This window comes from Danaus plexippus, chromosome 2, assembly GCF_018135715.1.
Source record: "Danaus plexippus chromosome 2, MEX_DaPlex, whole genome shotgun sequence".
NCBI lineage: Eukaryota > Metazoa > Arthropoda > Insecta > Lepidoptera > Nymphalidae > Danaus > Danaus plexippus.
This window is the reverse complement of record NC_083537.1, coordinates 7662110-7675612: the sequence shown is the minus strand read 5'-3', so window position 1 is coordinate 7675612 and position 13503 is coordinate 7662110. Positions and strand designations below refer to the sequence as shown.

The window sequence follows — 13503 nt, the reverse complement described above, 5'->3', positions numbered from 1 at the left end:
GGACACACGTGAATTCATAAAATTGCGATTCTAAATATTTTACAAAAACTTAACAAAGTGAGTCATACTGTACGTAATAATGAAAAGAATAGTCGAGAAACACGTTGAATTTAATTATGAATTGAACACATGATGCAGAGTATAATATATTTAGACAGATTGCCCCTTTACGTTATTGAGAAGATCTTGAAATGCTAAACGGTTGTATTGTGTTTTATAAGAATTGCAGTGTGTATTGTTGTTGTTATTGTTATTGTTACACTCACGCTTGATTGAAGAGTTTAGGTAGTGTAACGGATCGCTTTTAAGATTACTCAGGAATCTTCTGTCAATAAAAGATGGATTTGATGATAGTAAAAAAAAGAATACACGACGTTACAAAGCCGGAGAGAATACAATAAAGACGTATTTGCTGTATCAAAGACGAGTCAAAGGCAAAAGAATATCATGCCCATAAAATATTTGTTAATTTAAAACACTAATTAGTTTCTTTTGGAATAAAGGGCATTTACATACTATTAAATGTGTATAGATATTCGTAGAAAATATATTAAAAGTAAAAGTGAATTTTTAGAAGTTATATTTTAATATATACCTACCTGGATAGAGCTGATACAATGAATATAAACATAGAAACCAAGTTATTATTGATTTCTTGTTTCGACTAACACTATTAGAGAGGATTATTTCGGATTTGCTCCCTGAAGCCCCAGCACTTGTTAGTGCTCATTGGGCTACAGTACTCAGAGTAGTTCGAGTCGTGTGCCGGTACTGACTTGTGGTGAGTACTTATTCCAAAAAAAATATCAACACTAAATACAAAGCACTAGTTTTATAAGACGATAAATTGTGAATATACGACTTTAAAATATTCTTAAGTTATTATTTCTTCGTTACTAGATATTCATGATACAAATGCTTAAGATTCGTCAAACAGAATGAAGGACGGTTTGAATATATCGTCCCTGCCGAGTCCTCAAGACCGGTACACGCTTGAAAAGAAAATTGGATCAGGCGTCTTTGGTGAAGTTCATAGAGCCAAAGATACTCAAGCCGCAGGCAAGGCGGTCGCTATCAAAATACTGCTGAATACAGAAGAAAATGAAACACATATCCACGAGGAATATAAAATATTACGTGACTTCACAAAACACCCTAATCTTGTAGATTTTTATGGCGTGTTTTGTGATAAATCTGAATACACTAAGAAAATATGGTTTGTAGTTGAGGTAAGTTAAAATAAATAGAAATACTTTTAGGGTATCTATATGTTTTAACAATGACTGCATTTATCAAATATATTAATGTGAATCATCTTTTGTAGCTATGCGAGTATGGATCTGTCATCGATATTGTCAGAAAACTTAAAGCTACGGACAAAAAAATGTCTGAGGAACACATTGCATATATCCTTAAATATACGATCAAGGTAAGTCCATATTTGAATCACTATAAACATGTCGTTCGTCACATTCGAGTCAAGATGGCTGTTTATAAAACAAAGGGCCTGCCAGTCCAACTTTCAACGGCTGAATCAATTGGTAGGTACTTTAAATGCAAACTCAATTGTTCTCCGATTCATGTCCCAGCGATTTCTTCTGTCGTTGTGACGTCGTATAAAATATAGCGGACCGTATATCCACGTACTTTTAAATCCTATCTAAGGCCATTACTTAAAATGTGTGCCGCTTTATTTGATGTGATTCGCGACGCAAAAGTTGCACTTGTCGAGCGCCCGACAACACAGTGATGACCCCCCATTGCGGCGCATCGCTCAATTATCGTAAATAATGCTCGCACACAAGATATACGGTCTCGGGGGTCGGTAGCCAATAAGCCTTCTGTCTTATTTAATCGCTACAGAAAATCTTTGCATCACTCACTTAAAAGTCTTTAATTTTGAATTTAATTAGACATCTTACGTTCCAAGCTAAATAAGAATTTGTCACCTATGCATTACCTTCATGGCAGTGATTTTATTTAAAAAATCAATATAATATCTTTTCTGTTTATTCTTATCTTTGTTCTATACATAATTTCGTAAAAATAATTAATTTCAAAATGTGCAGCATTTAAATTTTTTACATAGTTCCTAATTTTCATACGAAAAATTCAAAATTATTAAACAAAATGTGCCAAGATAAAGAGATAATAATTCTACAGTATATTTAATGACAACGTATTATATTGCACAATTATCCTAAAATATTTCAATCTTTTTCTAAATGTATGAAATGTGCGATTTATCCAAATGATCTATATCAAATAGTAGGCAGACAAGCCGAGACGATACATATGCAAATAGCTCCCAATGAATCTCAGGGGCGTGGACAATTTGACTGACGTTATCGTTGAGCTGTCGCGGTTTTGTTCGTGGGGGTCGCCACTTCTTTTTCTGATGTTAATTGTCTTGATTGAAAGGATACCTTTCGTTACAATTAAACGTTCAGATCATTTTATATAAGTCAGCACAAAAAAGATTCACATTTATACTTTAAAAATAATGTTAATGTTGAATTACTTGTAGTATTCTCTTGATTATGTAATCTCCACATTTTGATCCTAAAATGCGTTTCCCACATACTGATTTTGAATTAATCTGTTTTATAAATATCACCTGTTACTTAGTCATGCAGCGGCAATAAAGGTTATCACTTAGTTTAAATACTTAATAACTTATTTGAATTAAAGTGTTCCACTAAATGAAAGATATAACACTTTCTCATGTTTTTTTTTAAATTTTCTTATTCATTTACATAAATATCTCAGGAAAAAAGTAAAAAATTACATTCATATTTTAGGCAGTTGTTTATTTGCATGAAAACAAAATAATCCATCGAAACCTAAAATGCAGCAACATACTCATTACAAAAGATGGGGAGGTAAAGCTCACAGATTTTGGACTCTCCTGTCAACTAAGTGGCAATCAAGAAACAACACGGACAAGTATCGGGTCACCAGGTTGGATGGCACCAGAAGCAGTGACAGTCAGCGAAGAAGGCTACGGCAACAGAGTCGATGTTTGGGCCCTGGGAATATGTACTATTGAAATGGTTGACGGCGTGGCTCCTTATGAAAAGATGCACCCAACTAGAGCGATGTTCCAAATTCAGAGAATCCCTCCTCCTTCAGTTGCAAAACCCTCAATGTCGTCTAACGATATCAATGATTTTATTAATGAGTAAGATTTATAACGACTTTTATTTTATAATTCAAACCATTAACATGCATCAATCTGATACTTATTTTAATTTTAGGTGCCTTGAGAAAAACCCGGAGCATCGCCCATTCATGATGGAACTGGAAGAACATCCTTTTATTCAGTCTGTACCAGAAAATGATTTTCATGTAATATAAATAACTAAATGAACTTAGTAATAAGTTTTTTTAATTAAAAAACTAAAATAATTCTTCATGTTACAGTTGTCGACAGAGCTTAAAATGTTGGCACTAGATTTGAGTCAAAAAGAGGTTCCATATCGTATTAAAGAGAAAATTATTAAAAATGGCCTTCTTATAAATGAAGGCAAACAGGACCCAGAGACTATGCAAGTAGAAGATTTAGCTGCATTAGACTTTTTATCAGAGGACAATATACTTTGTGAATTACAAATCAAATATCAAAAGGGTTCATTTACTTCATTTGTCGGCGATGTTTTATTAATATTAAATCCAAATTCACATCAGGACATTTACAATGATGAAGTAATTAGCAATTTGTTTCTTGTTATCTATTTTACGTGTTGTTCATTAATTTTCTAAACGGTCTAGTTCTTTATTTTCAGTTTCATAAAAAATACGAATGCAAATCTAGATCTGATAACGAACCTCATATATTTGCTGTAGCTGATAGTGCGTATCAAAATGCACTTCATCACAACGAGCCTCAGTACATAATTTTTTCTGGGGAAAGTAAATCCGGAAAATCAACTAGTATGGTTCATGCCCTCTCACACCTAACATTTCTAGGATCGATGAAAAATAACACAGCAGAACGAATACAAAAGGCTACAACATTTATCCAGGCATGTATAAATGGAGCTACTCCAATGAACGCTAGTTCCACCCGTGGAATATTTCAAGTCCAAGTAACTTACGGTACATCAGGAAAATTGAGTGGGGCACTTTTTTGGTTGTACCAGTTGGAAAAATGGCGCGTGTCATCTACGGATATGTAATTATGACATTCATTTAAAAAACGTTATTGAATTATTTAGAATATAATGATATCTACAAAAAAAGTTTAAATTTCAGGACGCATGCGAATTTTGATATTTTTTATTATTTCTACGACGCAATTGAGGCTACTAACAGATTAAATGAATTTTACTTAGAAGAAAACAGAAAACACCGTTATTTAAGGATTGTAGATGACCCACCACGAGGCTTCAAGAGTGCAAGAGATTCGCCTAGGGAGAATGTTGCCCGCTATAAGGAATTAGTTGAATATTTAAAAGTTCTTGACTGGGAAGAAGAAGACATTAAATTCTTGGAAACTGTCCTAGCCGCTATATTGGTATTAGGAAATGTAAGATTTAGAGATGGAAAAAATGGATCTGCGGAAATCGAGAACCCAGAAGAAGCAAAAAAAGTGGTTAAATTACTTTCACTTGATGAAGCTAAATTCTTTTGGGCACTTCTTAATTACTGTCTCATAGAAAACGGCACTGCAGTGAAAAGAAAGCATGCGACTGATGAAGCCAGAGACGCAAGAGATACTTTAGCTAGTGCCCTTTACAAGAGACTGGTTGATTGGCTAATTAATGTTATAAATGCAAAACTATCATTTATGAGATCCGTATTGTAAGTACTTATTAAATAGTTGAAAAAATGTAAAATAAGATTGATATACTTAACTTTAATTAATTGTTACAGTGGTGACAAATATTCTGTTAGTTTGATAGACATGTTTGGGTTCGAATGTTATCATAGAAACCGTTTAGAACAATTAATAGTCAACACGACTAACGAACAAATTCAGTTTCTTTATAATCAACGCATATTTGTTTGTGAAATGCAAGAGGCAGCTGAAGATGAGATTACCGTGACTGCTTTGCGTTTTTATGACAATAAGAGTTCTGTCGATCAACTGATGGCAAAGCCTCATGGAATATTTTACATTTTAGATGAAGCAAGTCGTACAGGTGGAGGACAAGAATGTATTTTATGTATGTATCATCTCATACATTTAGAGTAATTATTAAAATTTTACTATCCATTATTGTTCTCAAACTTTTTTTTCTTGTTATTACAGCTACGATTAAGGCAAAATGTAAAAATCCTTTCGTTAAGCTTAATGGTAACCATGAATTCAGTATCGCTCATTACACCGGAAAAGTAAACTACGATGCAAGAGAAATGGCTGATAAAAACAAAGATTTTCTTCCACCTGAAATGATTGAAACCATGCGAGCGTCCACTAACCTTACATTGCAACAGCTGTTTAAGAATAAACTTACAAAAGCTGGAAACCTTACGGCAGCTTCCAACCAATCTCCATCACAATCAGGCAAATCTAAATCTGAAAAAGAAACTGAAAATATTAAAGCAAGGGTAAATGAATACGAATAAATTTAATATTCCACTTAATTGCTTCTTTTTACGGTGATAACAATATGTCGTTTTTAAAACTTTTAGAAATATAACACGGTGTCCAAAGGCCAATATTCACAAATTCGTCGAATGAGAACGGCAGCTGCAACATTCAGATCTACAAGTCTGGAGCTGCTAAAACTCCTTTCCAATGGAGCTGGTAGTGGTGGAACCCATTACGTCAGATGTATTAGAACCGATTTAAACGACAGTCCTCGAGGATTTCAGCCTGAACTTGTTAGACAGCAATTAAGAGCTCTTTCTATTCTAGACACTGCTAAGGCTCGTCAGTATGGATTCTCTTATCGAGTTCCATTTTCCGAGTTCATTCGAAGGTAAAGATTATTTACTTAATATTTATTTTTATAACGATGTTTTTAAATATTACATTTGAAATTCGAATAAATAAAATGAATAAATACCATCTTATGTTCATATTTCAAACCAGTATTGAGAAAATTGTATAAGTTGTTATGTTTTAGATACCGCTTCCTAGCCTTCGATTTCGAAGAAACTGTTGATGAAACAGCAGATAATTGTAGGCTTTTATTGATTCGCCTTAAAATGGAGAATTGGGAACTAGGAAAATCCAAAGTGTTCTTGAAGTATTATAATGAAGAATTTTTATCAAGGTAAAACCGGTTCTATTATTATTATTAATGATATTACTATTTTTATTATAATTATTTAATTAAAAAATTATTGAATTTCAACTTATAAGCGATACTTTTTCAGATTATATGAAACACAAGTCAAGAAAATTGTAAAGGTACAAAGCATGATGAGATGTTTCTTGGCAAAGAGAAAAGCCGTTAAAAACAAATCAAAAGTTATGCATAGTAAGTTAACTTAATATCTCACCATTCCAAAGACGCATTCGAGCACCATTTATTAAATGACATATATTTTCAGTTAAAGAACTAAAGAAACAAAAATCTCAAAATTTATCGGACGAAGAAGCTGCACTGTGCATTCAAAAAGGTATCTTCAAAATTAATATGTAATTTATTTGACCGAATTATCACATTTATTGTAAAAATATTTATATTTCGTTATATTTTTTGCAGCTTATAGAGGATATGTCGTACGTAAGGCTTACGGACCCTTAGTAAGTAAAACTTCTGAACAAATTGATGATGAAACTTCTGCATTTCTAAAACGATTCGCTATGAAATGGAAGAGCAGATCTATTTTTCAAGTTCTGTTACAGTATAGAGCACTTCGTTATCAGGACTTAGTACATTTTTCACAACAGGTAAAATAAAATTGAAAGTTCTGCAAAATATTGCCACAGACACATAAATTTGGACGACAGCTGTTCGGATAACGGAGTTCCAGCAACATTAGTTTATGAAGCAGCCTTATTGTTATATGATCACTTTTCTACCATTCCCGTCATAACTCAAAACACTTTTATAGCCACAATTTTGCAATAGGAACATAAGAATACATATAATGTGATGGCATATGTAAATTTTATTTCGTGTATATCTTTAGATTGACTTTAGTAATAACTTTCCGCTTTGTTATTTTACACTTAAAATTTCAGTTTAGTAAAGATTTTTGTTTTTATAGGTACATATGTATAATCAAGCTGTTGTAGAAGAAACGAATAACACTAACACTTCAGTTCCTCTTGATAGAGTAGATCCTCATGCCAAAGAAAAGAGTTTTTTAGGGTCTAGTCCACCAACAGTCTGGAAACTTCCATTCAGAATGGACCAGATACAATTTTATGATACCTCTCATATGTGTGATCCCGAAGTGAAGAGCACGTGAGTATGAATAAATATTCGAGAAACAAAATTTAAATTAGATTCTAAATTGTATCGGTCCAAAGAAAATTCGATATTGGTGGTACCGATATCTAATTTATAAAAGCAATTGGTTTCTTATTATAGGGATACATTTGCAAGTCCATATGATTCTGACAGCGAACAATGGGATGAACCTTTCAAACGTCCTTGCAGTTCGGTTCAAACGGATCCTTTCAAGGCATCGACGAGCACGCAAACGCTCATTACAATACCCTTCTGCAGAGACCCAACTCAGCCAGTACCAATGTTGCCACCCGATGAACCTGATTTGTATTCAAAAGGGGTCAGTTATAGTAAACCAGTCATCTATAAAAAACCACCTACAATTACTACACCACAGAGCTTTTACCAACCACCTGCACCTTGGCAAAGTGGAGTTGATGATACTGATATTCTTGAAAACACTGCAGGTCGAAGACCCAGTTACGCAAGAAGTAACATCTCCATAGACAAAAGCGATCTGCCGGATCCCATCAGTGAGCTCCAAGCTATAGCTAAAGCGAGACAAACGAGAGAAGATGAAGACGATGAACCTCCTTTTAATTTTCAGGCTTTATTAAAGAAAACACCAAAGAATAGAGCTTCCATGAAACGGCATGGAGAAGCTCGTTTAGACCATGATCATTCTTCCAGTCCACGTTATGTCACCACTTCTTATGGGGCACCCGTGCCTAGAAAAACTTTTTCACCGAGTGAAGCCTCCTCTGTAGTAATGTCCCCAACCCATTCCATTGCCTCAAGCAGAGGCCCTCCTAAATACGAATTTGATAGAGGATACTCGCAGGAATTCGATAGCAATAGTTTTAGGAGGCCTGGTCCTAGACAAAATATGAATTACAGAGACAATAAAGATGAAACAGAAACGATTGAGATAGCTCCAGGTATCACTGTAGAGGGAGCCGTGGCAGATTTATAAGTAAAAGTATAATTGGCTTTATAAAAAATATATTTAATCTCCATTCGACATAAGTCTACATACATAATCTTTAAATTACGTCGTCATTTAATTAATCATCTGATATATTAAAGCCATGTATTACGTGTTGTTTAGTACATAGAATTTGTTATATTTTTTTCCGTCAATATTTTAGTTACATCAAATACAAATTTTTCAAAATCTTATAGCGAGTATCAAACAGTATCAAAATATTACTTCACAAAATATTCACTTACAATTAATTATATCATATATAAAAATATATATCGTACCTTAAATTACACATTATTCGAAATTGCTTTGGTAACTTAATTATTTATAGAAGAATAGTTGAAAAACTATACTAGGTTATAAGAATGTTTCACTGTGGTCCTCTGAAACCTGCATTTCGGAATATAAACATATTATAGTTATAATATGGCAAATAAGTTACTACACAATATATGCTTTATCTCATCGAGTAATAAAATTAACAGTGTGTTTATGAGTTTTATTTCAAACATCGACCTAGTAAAATTAAAATATAGATAAGTTTTACAACTCTTATAAAATATCCAAATATTTTTGTTAATCCTAAGTACCATTAAAACCCTTTTCGCGTAGCTTTTAAATATAATGTACTCCAAATATACATAATTCGGTTACTGTAACAGTTTTCACGTATACACCAAAAACTATTATAGATTGAAGCTCTCATTTTATGCAGATATGTCTCTCATAAGAAATATTTATCAGTACCTTAAAACATATGGCCTGAGTATTTATTTATGGACTGTATCTTTTTTATAATCTGTGTTAAATATAAAACAAAAATGGTACAATATAAAAAATTACTATCGTTTCAATATTAGAAAATACAATTGTACACTTATGAATTTTTATCCATTTTTTTTTTTTCAATATACTCTTCCTAAAACTTTTATGAAAATACCATTTTTTAATCTCTACAAATCACATTGTAAAATTATTGCCGTATAGTAATAATTGACTTACATCTAGTTAATTCAAAGTGCAGTATAAAAATATACTTTCATACAAACAATTGCTTATGTCCTTATGCTATATTATTTCAGTCGTTATTGAGAAGCCATTAAGTTCAAATGTTCCATTGAGTAACTCAGAAGCATTTTTTTTTTTAAATCCTAGACATACCGAATGTCGTGTAGTAACAGAAAATTAGTTATAATGACAAGACTAGTAAATGTTTATAAAGAACGAATGTACACTATTATGGCAGCTAAACCAAAAATAATAATAATATTAAGTTGTAAAAGTGACAATTTGGCATACAACATGCATCTTACTCGACTAAACTTTTGACTTGTTGAGTTGAGATCATCATTCACATATTTATAATAGTTACTTAACTAGACTTAGGAGTATTAAAAAAAATATTATTAATATATCACTTATTTCATAATGCCCAAAATTTAAATATTAATAATTCAGACACTTGATATTAATCAGTAAGAAAGCTGTGGATACAACTTTTCAAATATTTTTAATATGTAATTTATTTTGTTCATATATAACCATATCCGCAACATATTAATGGGATTTGTATAAAATCACTTATTTCTTTACATCTCCATAGATTTAAAAATGGTTGAATATTTTAATTGTTATTGAAAATATGATTATAAAAATTCCTTCCTTCAGTATGTAGAATTAAAAAAATAATAATGGACAGTGAATATATGCCTTTGTCGTATTTGGAAAAAATAATTCTTTCCTGTATGGCTAGCACAATTTTAAGAAACTAAAGAAAATATACAACAGATAATAATATATTACAAAAACAAAAAAAATTACCTTAAATTAGTGACTTTGTTATAATAGTGGTAAATTTCTTTGTCAGTGATTTTAGATCATTTCAAATAAAGCTATCAGTGTTAAGCAAATCATAAATTGAAAAAAAGTTAAAAGTAAAGAAAATGTTAAGAGAATTAAGAGAAATACTATATCGAAATGGTAATATCAAGTTTGTATGACGATTAATAAGGAATATCCATTTGTCACTTATTCAGATGCCTTTTCATATCCCCCAATAAAAAAACAACATCAATTTATGTTCTTAAATAAAAATGTGATAAGCAATATATTTTCAACCACAATGTCATCCATATACGATCCTTATAATATTGGTAAGGTCGTTAGGTTTTTCATTGTAAGTATAGTCGTAGATTCTGGTTTCAATCCTACAGCCCTAATTATATAATTATAAAAACCGTTATTGCATTTATATTTACAACCTACCTAGTTTGCCTTTTCACCACTATCAATACCAACTTGGCCCAATAACTGGGCCACACTAGGTTCATTCAATGTTAGTACAGCATGTGCCTCGACCATTACAACCAGTGAATTCCTAGCTTCCTCATGAGGAACCCCATGGGATCTTGTAGCATGGGAATACCAAGCTCCGGTTGATGGCAAAATGGATACACACCACTTACAGGATAATCTGGAATGATAAATATTATGAGACATCATATTATGTTAGTTACAAAAAGGAAAAATAGTTTGTATTGAACAAATATCAAAATATTATTTCTTAAATAGTACTTATATGAAAAAGCATATTAAATATGCTGACTTACATTAAAAACTTCCTTGATATACATATCTTAAATTATAATTGTAGAATAATTAAGTACATAACTTGTATACTATAGAAACTTTTTGGTACTTGAAAACATTGACGGCTGTAGGTGATTGTCATTCATACAATGATAATTTTTTACAAGTCTAAATAGCAAGGGAAAAGCTAATTTTAGATTAGATTATAAAAACTAATTTACACAGCCAATATAACTTAACTATTTGATAGAATATGTAAATCCTATCATTTACTAAGCATGTTTAAATGGTATACCTATTGGTCATGTGTCTGGATTTGACATGTCGTCTGCGGTAACCCCAAGAATTATAAACACGCGGACAAAACGGGCATGGAAAGGACGGGTTTGCATAACAGGTACTTGTTTTATCTGTAAATGTTTATGACTATATTGAATACGAAAGTAATTAATATACTTATAATTTTATTTAATGTTCTGAAAGTAATGTTAACATATAATAAAATGAAAGAATATAATAACTTTACTAATTGTTGTTAGTTTTAATGCTGTATATGATACTGTGAGCTGTGCAATAATCGATTGTATTTTATAGGAATTGAAATAAATATCAAGGCATAACAAATAGCAATAAATTAATATAACTAAAAAAGAGACATGCTATACCTTTCATACTGTGAGCCTCACTGGAAACAAAATTCAAATTCTCAGTTGTTATACTCAATGACTCTACAATAGTTCCATTTTGCAACACAGTTTCAACTTCTTTATCAATTTCAAGCTCTTTTTCATCTTCTTGATCAACATTTTTCTCGACATTCAAACAAGGCTGGGTGCTGCTGACTTCGTTGATCCATTTCTTCACATTAGAATCGCTTATACCCTTTGCACACACAGATTTGCTTGTAGGATTTTCTGGGCTTATAGAGTATTTCTTTTCCAATGTATCTTCAAGAACAGCTATGTCAGTGTCAGTGGTATTTTCTCCGGAATAATCAGTTAATGGTGAATCCACAGGTTCAACTTTTGGCATTATTTGCTAAAAAATCATAGTCACATATACACACATATCACAATTTGCACTAAATATTTACTATAAAAATTAATTTTTGTTATATAAAACATTTTACTCACTGGGGTTTTTAACAGGTCGCATGCTGGGACTGCAACAACTGAATCTGGTTTGGGAGGGCAGGGAGCTGCCTTCTTAATTTTATTATTGCTATCATCCAACTCACTTTTCTTGCGTTTCTTTGGCAAAGACTGTGTTGATGTTGCATTTTTCTATAAGTTATAACAGAAGTAAACATATTATTAATCTATTATTGTCTAAAATAATGACCAATAAACAAAAATGAATTAGATATTACCTCATCGTCTCTAGTAGCATCATTACCAGCAGACAAACCACATATTCTCAAACTCTCAGCAGTCTTGAGAAGAACTGGTAGAAACTCCTCTGTTACATTAACCTCTCCATTGTACATAAACTTCAACAAAGTTTTCAAGGAATCCGTGTTGATGTCATGGAGCACTATAATTGGATCTTTCTGGGGGTTTTGCTGTTGAAAAACGTGTGGGCGTTATATCAAAATTCGTTGCCCTTTAAAGGTTATGACTTTGTTCAAATGTAAAAATATAGGATTTTCTTATTACCTGAAAGATAGTCCTAAATACAGAACTATTTGCCGACAAGATAATTTTATGAGCTTTAAAACTTTGTCCCTCCGAAACAAGTGTGACGTCGGATAAATTTTCATCTTTAAATAATTCCTTTACATTACTTAGAATATTATTTTGATAGCCATTCCACTTTAAACTGATTTCTTGGTTTGCCATTATAAGTCTTCATACAGTAAGTTTGTTTATAAAGAAAGATAAAAACAAACAAATAATAAAAATGCTTGAACATTGAAGGGATACGATGAAAGACAAGAGAGACAACAACTTCGGTGTTACCACTTTCGTTTTGATTTACAAGTTAGTTTACACAAGACCAAACAATATACTCACTAAGCTTTTTAAGCGAATCTATTTTTTCGGCTTACGTTGCAAACATTATCATCACTAAATGTAAAAGAGAGAAATACAGAAAATAACATATTCAATGGGAAAGGAAAATTATAAACTGTCAAGAAAATCAATAACCGGAATATGGTATCCCTTTTTCAAACATTGAGCAGATTGTAATCGTGAAAATCTTAACAATATTTTTATAATTATTCTGCTCATAAAAAAATATTTTGATCAGAACAAATAAAACTAAACTTATTTTTCATATTAAAACTTTAGTATTTTGAACGCATTGTATTCCGTAACATTCACAGAACCATATCTTGTTGTCTCTAGGAATGCTTATTTGCAACTTTCAGATATATAGGTATGTATCAAAGGCTTAAAAGGACTCGTATCATGAGCCGTAAAAGTATTAACAAAAAAAATTAAATAGGTATGTATCTATAGTACATTTCAATAGAATTTGACAATCTTGTATACAAATCAATTGACCACGATTACTCCGTTCAAACGTACAATTGAATGTCAGCTTTGATAATAATCACATCTCAATGAACCCACC

At 31.8% G+C, this 13503-nt stretch overlaps 2 protein-coding genes across 5 annotated transcripts; one reads left to right on the top strand and one right to left on the bottom strand.

Moving 5' to 3' along the window:
• Positions 1-721: 721 nt before the first annotated feature.
• Positions 722-8334, top strand: LOC116779470 (neither inactivation nor afterpotential protein C). 4 transcript variants are annotated; one of them, XM_032673765.2, is made up of 19 exons: positions 722-781; positions 901-1229; positions 1325-1429; positions 2802-3181; positions 3258-3348; positions 3424-3705; positions 3786-4174; positions 4255-4803; positions 4876-5168; positions 5255-5553; positions 5638-5927; positions 6075-6224; positions 6328-6431; positions 6505-6573; positions 6660-6847; positions 7168-7367; positions 7494-7692; positions 7820-7885; positions 7960-8041. In XM_032673765.2, the coding sequence occupies exons 2-18, from the start codon at positions 939-941 to the stop codon at positions 7856-7858; spliced, it is 3918 nt and encodes a 1305-aa protein (XP_032529656.2). In that variant the 5' UTR covers positions 722-781; positions 901-938; the 3' UTR covers positions 7859-7885; positions 7960-8041. The 4 variants fall into 4 exon arrangements, with proteins under 4 accessions (XP_032529656.2, XP_061377641.1, XP_032529655.2 ...); XM_061521657.1 differs by having other exon boundaries at positions 7563-7692; positions 7820-7982; XM_032673764.2 differs by having other exon boundaries at positions 7820-7982.
• Positions 8335-8337: 3 nt separating this feature from the next.
• On the bottom strand, positions 8338-12856 carry LOC116765292 (modifier of mdg4-like). The gene is made up of 6 exons (XM_032654732.2): positions 12582-12856; positions 12296-12487; positions 12060-12209; positions 11592-11964; positions 11222-11336; positions 8338-10810 (listed from the first exon to the last, which is right to left on the bottom strand). The coding sequence occupies exons 1-6, from the start codon at positions 12762-12764 to the stop codon at positions 10603-10605; spliced, it is 1221 nt and encodes a 406-aa protein (XP_032510623.2). The 5' UTR covers positions 12765-12856; the 3' UTR covers positions 8338-10602.
• Positions 12857-13503: the final 647 nt, after the last annotated feature.

Bases quoted from the DNA above. Each gene is read 5' to 3' on its own strand.
- LOC116779470 (XM_032673763.2), top strand. From the start codon at position 939: ATGAAGGACGGTTTGAATATATCGTCCCTGCCGAGTCCTCAAGACCGG. The intron at 1,430-2,801 runs GTAAGTCCATAT...TTCATATTTTAG, and splicing joins TCCTTAAATATACGATCAAG to GCAGTTGTTTATTTGCATGA. The intron at 7,368-7,493 runs GTGAGTATGAAT...TTCTTATTATAG, and splicing joins GATCCCGAAGTGAAGAGCAC to GGATACATTTGCAAGTCCAT.
- LOC116765292 (XM_032654732.2), bottom strand. From the start codon at position 12,764: ATGGCAAACCAAGAAATCAGTTTAAAGTGGAATGGCTATCAAAATAAT. The intron at 11,965-12,059 runs GTGAGTAAAATG...ATGATTTTTTAG, and splicing joins GCGACCTGTTAAAAACCCCA to CAAATAATGCCAAAAGTTGA. The intron at 11,337-11,591 runs GTATAGCATGTC...AAACATTTACAG, and splicing joins TGAGGCTCACAGTATGAAAG to ATAAAACAAGTACCTGTTAT.